General features: G+C 33.7%; 1 protein-coding gene across 1 annotated transcript in view; it reads left to right on the forward strand.

Moving 5' to 3' along the window:
- Nucleotides 1-1,088: 1,088 nt before the first annotated feature.
- Nucleotides 1,089-6,802, forward strand: part of glipr1a (GLI pathogenesis-related 1a) — a 6,687-nt gene continuing 973 nt past the window's right edge. The window contains exons 1-5 of the mRNA XM_087247789.2: nucleotides 1,089-1,282; nucleotides 2,665-2,919; nucleotides 4,759-4,877; nucleotides 6,125-6,213; nucleotides 6,287-6,313. Of these exons, the coding sequence (XP_087103915.2) occupies nucleotides 1,115-1,282; nucleotides 2,665-2,919; nucleotides 4,759-4,877; nucleotides 6,125-6,213; nucleotides 6,287-6,313 (658 nt within the window). The 5' untranslated portion in view covers nucleotides 1,089-1,114. The remainder of the gene's footprint in view (nucleotides 1,283-2,664; nucleotides 2,920-4,758; nucleotides 4,878-6,124; nucleotides 6,214-6,286; nucleotides 6,314-6,802) is intronic.

A 6,802-nucleotide genomic window follows, 5' to 3' on the forward strand; every position in this document is an offset into this window, starting at 1 on the left:
CTATCTATCTATCTATCTATCTATCTATCTATCTATCTATCTATCTATCTATCTATCTATCTATCTATCTATCTATCTATCTATCTATCTATCTATCTAACATTCCATCCATCCATCCATCCATCCATCCATCCATCCAACCATCTTTCTGTCTATCTATCTATCTATCTATCTATCTATCTATCTATCTATCTATCTATCTATCTATCTATCTATCTATCTATCTATCTATCTATCTATCTATCTATCTATCTATCTATCTATCTGTCTGTCTGTCTGTCTGTCTGTTAGTCTGTCTGTCTGTCTGTCTGTCTGTCATTTATTGATATATGTCTGTGCAGTTATGTTCCTGATAATAACCACCACTAGATATGTTAATTAAAAGGCGCCCTCTAGTGCACATAAGGTGATATGGTTTGTGTTCGAACCTGCTAAAATTGGTCATGGCTTAGCAGAAATGAACACTACAGGGGGCGCTAATGTGCGTTGATCTCTGTGTTATTATCTAGATCAGATACTATATTTAATATTACAATAGGATATTAATTTAAATGACTTTTATCAGATAATATATTTTCTTAAATAGTTTAAGTGCACATTTTAATTGTAAATTAATTGTAAATAATTTTTTATTATTTAAATAAAATGTTATTAAATTATGTAAAATATTGTTGTTTATTTTTAATAGATTTATTTTAAAAATCAGCAAACCATACATTTTATTTATGGGGAATAATATACTATATAATTAAAATTCACACCAAAATAAAATTATTACCAAAAAAATGTTAAAAATTAACTCAAAAATAAGCATCTCTTGATAAAAGCAGTGAACGAACGAACGTAAAATGCAATACAATCACTCAAAAAATACTGCTGCTTGTTAAAACGACTTACTTAAATTTGTACCAGCGATTAAATTAACAAACAATTTGTGTTAGGACAACATGAAGTAGTTCTGTAGAATGTTTTTACAGCAAATGACAAGTTTTCACGGCATTGACTGATGTCGAAATGCAGTCTTTAAGCTATGATACATTGTGGTTTTTGGCCTCATATATAAATAGACTTCCTCTAAACTTAACAGCAGAAGCGAGTGCCAGATGTGTCAGAAATGAGTTCATGTTTTCAGCTGTTGATCTCTGCCTGCTTTCTGCTGGGTGTTTTCTCCAGCGAGTATCTATTCGACATCACAGATCGGGCATTTATCGATGAATGTGTGCGAGAACACAACCAGAACCGCAGCAGCGTTTCACCCACCGCAGCTAACATGCGATACATGGTAAATAACCTCAATACACTCATGGAATTGCTGGAAAAAATGTTTTGTTGGATTTACTAAGTTTTTTTTAAGGTAAGTGACTGCAAACTGTTTATTTGGGCTCTATTGAGTCTAACAAAGCAAATTAGATTTAGCAATGTTCAACTTCATGTGTTTAAATTCAGCCCATATAAATCCCATTTAATATTCAGTTTCCCTTGGAACTGCCTCATTATAGACACTTATTTTTTGACCAGTGTTGGGGGTAACACATTACAAATACGCTGACTATTACGTAATAACATTACTTTTCTAAGCAACGAGTTAAGTAAAGCATTACTTTATTTAAGTAATAATAATAAGTAATATTTGAGTTACCTTTTTGAAAATGTAACTCGAGTTATTTTTTTTTATTTAATTATTAAGCCTTTAAAAACAAAATTGCTAAATTAAAATTAAAGTAGTCCGAATGAATCACGCAGCCAACAAAAGAATGTGCTCATTACATTGAACGCATTGAAGAAAAGGACAAGGGGATCGTCTCAGTGTACAGTGATTAAGACAAATAGTACAAAAGTAGCACACTGTTTTAAACTTTCTTTAATCTATAGATACAGCATGCATAGCCCTGGGGTCATGAAGCTCTCTTAGATAATATTATCCTAAAAATATTTATTTCTGTGTAGATTTGTTAAAGGTAAATGAAGCTGTAGGTCATACAGTACATCATCACGCAGAGCTCCTCTATTAAAAAAAAGAAAGAAAAAAAAAGTGAGGCGTTCAGATGCAAAAACCTTTAAGTGTCGTTTGAAATTTCCATTGAAATGGAATTATTCTTTGCCATAAAAGTGACATTACTGAACCTACACCCAAGAGCCTGGTAAAAACAAAGCTCATTTTAGAAGAACATTTCAGACTGCATTTAGAGGTTTTTGCATCTGAACTCTTCAAGTTCTGAAAGTGAAAAAGCCTTAGCCAAATAAGTAACTCAAAAGTAAGGCAATGCATTACCTACAATAAAATTACTGAGTAACACAACTAGTCACTTTTCTTAGAGAGAGACTCAATATTGAAATGCATTACTTTCTAAATTAAGGTTCCCCAACATTGGTGATTATGCATTTAATGTCATCAGCATCTTAAATCCTTGAAAGTTTTTAATATTCAAATTTTTTCGTTTAAGTGTGAACATTTACTTGTGTACGCATGTAATCTTTGCATCAAATTACAAAATATAAATTAGATTAAAAGGGCAAACTATTGATTTTTTTGTTAACGACATGCACAGATGAATTGTTCAGCATAAAACTAGCAATGCGAACTGACGAAATCAACATGGTTAGTTTTAATTTCATGTATACTTTAATACAGCCCTGTGTGTGTGTGTGTGTGTGTGTGTGCAGACGTGGGACGCAGCGCTGGCAGTGACGGCGCGGGCCTGGGCTAGATTCTGCCTCTTCAAACACAACATTCACCTGCGGGAGGCAAAGCGGGTTCATCCCACATTCGCCACAGTGGGAGAAAACATCTGGGCCGGAGCGCCGTACAGCAGATTCACTGTCAAATCAGCAGTGTTTTCATGGGTCAACGAGCTTAAAGATTACAACTACAACAACAATCAGTGCAATGACAAGAAAGTCTGTGGACACTACACTCAGGTAAAACAAATCATAAATTTAACCCCCTGTGTGTGTAGTTCAATTGACTCCCCTTTCATTATGTTGGGGGCTGTTTTTGCCCCATTGACTTCTATTATAATTACATATTTTGGTCATTTTTGTTGATGGTCCGTTTGTTACATTGCATCTACATGTCAACTAATTTTCATTAGATTATAAGTAGACTGTTAGGGTTGGGGTTAGTGTAAGTTGACATGTACTTGCAAGGTGTCTTATAGTCAGTTAAATGTCTGTTGAAGGAGCAGTATCAGCAGATATTAAGCAGACAGTCTACTAATACTCAAATGAACCATCAAAATAAAAGTTAGCCATTTTTTGATTGCAAAGCCATGACAGCATATAATTATGCATTCTCGATTGTTGCTGGTATTGCCTGTTACAGGTAAATTCAGGTACTCGCATACGGTTTTAAAAAATTTTTGAGTTCGGACATACTACTCGGCTTGCATACTGATTTTAACATAACAGGGGTTCTCAAACTCAGTCCTGAAGGGCCGGTGTCCTGCAGTGAAGGATTCGGATTTATATCTTCCAATCCGTCTCAGCATGGATCAACGTTTATCCTTTTCTCATCATCCTGTTTCTCATTATTTTTATAAAAGATGATTATTGAATAATGAATAAAGTTAACACATTGCTTAATATTAGAATGTTCAGTGCATTTGCCTGTCTCTTTGTGACTATTTTCAGGAGCCACCAAACTAAATCAGAGGTCACGGAGATCTCGAGTGGAACTGAAGGGCTGAGGACTGGAAGCAACTGTTTCTATTGTTATAGTAGTTAATACTATCTAAAATGTCTAAAGTGATTTTGCTGTTTTTACGGTTAATTCTTTTAAAGTGATTCTACTTTTTAATCAAGATAGACTTTGTGTAGTAAGGATATAACTGAAAGAAAGATGAAAAATGAACTGGATTGCAAAAACTTCATATGGACTGAATTCAAACAAACAAATTAAGATACATTACTAAATTTAATTTGCTTGTTTAAATTCAGCCCATATAAATTGTTTGCAACCACTTACCTTACAATAGATTTTGTAAATTTAATGTAACATGCAGCTCAACTCCTTGTTCAAGCTCTTGTTCTCTCCAAACTGGATTACTGCAACTCTCTACTAGCTGGGCTTCCAGCTAACTCTATTAAGCCTCTTCAGCTGCTCCAGAACGCAGCAGCATGAGTGGTCTTCAATGTACCTAAAAGAGCACATGTCACTCCGCTGCTCATCCGTTTGCACTGGCTGCAAGTTGCTGCTCGCATCAAATTCAAAGCTCTGATGTTTGCCTACAAAGTGACTTCTGGCCTTGCTCCTTCTTATCTGCTCTCACTTCTGCAGATGTATGTGCCCTCCAGAAACTTGTGTTCTGTGAATGAACGTCGCCTCGTGGTCGCCTCAACTATTTAGTCTCCACTTCACTTCCTAATCTGCAATTGCCTCTCTGGATATCACACTAACCGCACCCAAAAAAAAAAGAAGTACTAATACTTTCCTTCTTAGACTTTACATACCTGAAACTTGCCTACAGCACTTATTCATTGTTGCTCTTATAGTTGTGTAAGTTGCTTCCTTGTCCTCATTTGTAAGTCACTTTGGATAAAAGCGTCTGCTAAATGACTAAATGTAAATGTATCAAATATCGAATGCTCAAAGAATCATGCATACAAAAAAATACTTACATTTAATTGTAAAAAATAAGATTTGGACAGGTAAACCAACATTTCCAACAAAAAAGATAAAAAGTCTTGACTTATAGGCAGTTTTTGCTGGTTTCAGACTCCAGCTCAGTGTCATGATCAGCCTGTTTTGTGTTTCTGCAGGTTGTTTGGGCAGATTCCTATAAGGTTGGCTGTGCGGTTCAGACCTGTCCAAATGGTGTGGCCGAAACACACTTCTCTAATATACAAGGAGTGATATTTGTGTGCAACTACGCAACTGCGTGAGTATAAACACTAAATACATAAGAGCATTTCCTAGAGCAACACTGCAGAAAACTTCAGAAATCAAGCTAATAATTTTTTTTACACTAGGAGGATTGGTTATTAACTGGTATAAATCTGACCATGTTTAATTTTAAAATGAATATTTGGTGTTTATTCACTACTTTGCTAATTGTTTAATAAAGGTGTTTTTAATTTGACAGTATATGAGCATAACAATGAAAAATCGTATGTAAAGTTTTAAATCTCGTTGTTGTTAATTGATCTAAATCAAGCAAGTTTATGCTCAAATCAACAGTACATACATATATAGAGAGAGAAAGAGAGAGAGAGAGAGAGAAATTTAGAGGAAATTAGTAATTTTTTCAACACCATTGATAAATATTTTTAATTGTTTGAGGCTTAACCATAAAGTAAAGAAAATAACATGCTATATAAATTTGCTTTGTAAGTGATGCATATTTTGAATTATGCATTGCAATGTTGTAGAATTTATTGGGTTGCAAATAATTACTTTCACTGAACTGTTTTATTATCATTATTATTTATTATTTGAATTTTGGTGGATGTTTTTGTTCTGTTCTATTTTAATTTAGTTTATATCTATTTTATTAAATATTGTGTGTGTGTATATATATATATATATATATATATATATATATGAGATATAGATTATAATTTTAAGATTATAACAAGTTAGTAAATAAAACCTCATTGGGATGTGTGGTAAACTATGAAGCATACATACAGTGCTCACATAAATGGGTTCATTTCTCACAGATCTCTCTCTTTTAAATGAATATTTTCTAATATATGATGATTTACAATAATACATTAGGGCATAAACATTAAATTAGTCAGTGGCAAAGACACTGAATTTACCAACAAATCTGAAATATTAAATAAAATATCGAATAAAATTTTATTAACCGCATAAAATATAATATTTAGTTAACAATTTGTTGTATGTAATTTATTTGCAATGCCTAACTTGAATTTAAATGCATTATTTATTGTTTTCTAATGATGTTCAGTGATCAAACTCTCATTTAAATGAGTATAACAATTAAATAAATATTTAAATGCACCAAAAATTTGTCTATATTCACTAAGAAATAGATACAAATATTCATTTTAAAAGGATGTGTACTCATTTACACTGCATGCATTTGTAAATAAAGAGCCACAAAAGGCTTTTCTACATGGAGCAGGAAATGTAATCATTGCTCAATGTTGTTTGCAACAGAGGAAATTTCGCTGGTAGGTCTCCATACCAACAGGGCGCTTCATGCAGCGGCTGCGGCGGCTCAGACAAGTGTGAACGCAATCTCTGTCGTAAGTGTAAAAAAACAGCATACGCTTCACTTGATCATTAGCTGTACTTTACATCTCTCAACTTCCTCCGCAGGAAACACCGACCGAGATGCAGAGCAGAGTAAAACACACCTCACTAAACTCTAACACTCATGATCACTCTTACTGATGTCTGAATGCTCAAAAGAGAAGAACAACAACTTAAACAAGTGCATAAAATACAATTTTAAAGCATCTGTGTGGTAAATAGCGGAGCTTGTGCAAAATTTTTAAATCTTTTGTTTGTTCTGTAGACAGTCGAAACAATATTGCTCAAGGAGGCTAACAATATTGAGCTTAAAATGCCTTTAAAACAATTAAAAGCTGCTTTTATTCTAGCTGAAATAAAATAAATGAGAGTTTCTCCAGAAGAAAAAATGTTATAGGAAATACTGTGAGAAATTCCTGAATCTGTTCAACATCATTTAAGAAATAATTGAAAAAGAAAACATAAATCACAGAAGGGCTTACCAAATTCACCTATAGCGCATGTGTTTGGACTGTGGAGGAAACCCGAGCACCCAGAGAAAACCCACGCCAACACGGGGAGAACATGCAAACTCCACACATA

The sequence above is a fragment of the Danio rerio genome, chromosome 4 (genome assembly GCF_052040795.2).
Source record: "Danio rerio strain M-AB ecotype USA chromosome 4, GRCz13ab, whole genome shotgun sequence".
Classification (NCBI taxonomy): Eukaryota; Metazoa; Chordata; class Actinopteri; order Cypriniformes; family Danionidae; genus Danio; species Danio rerio.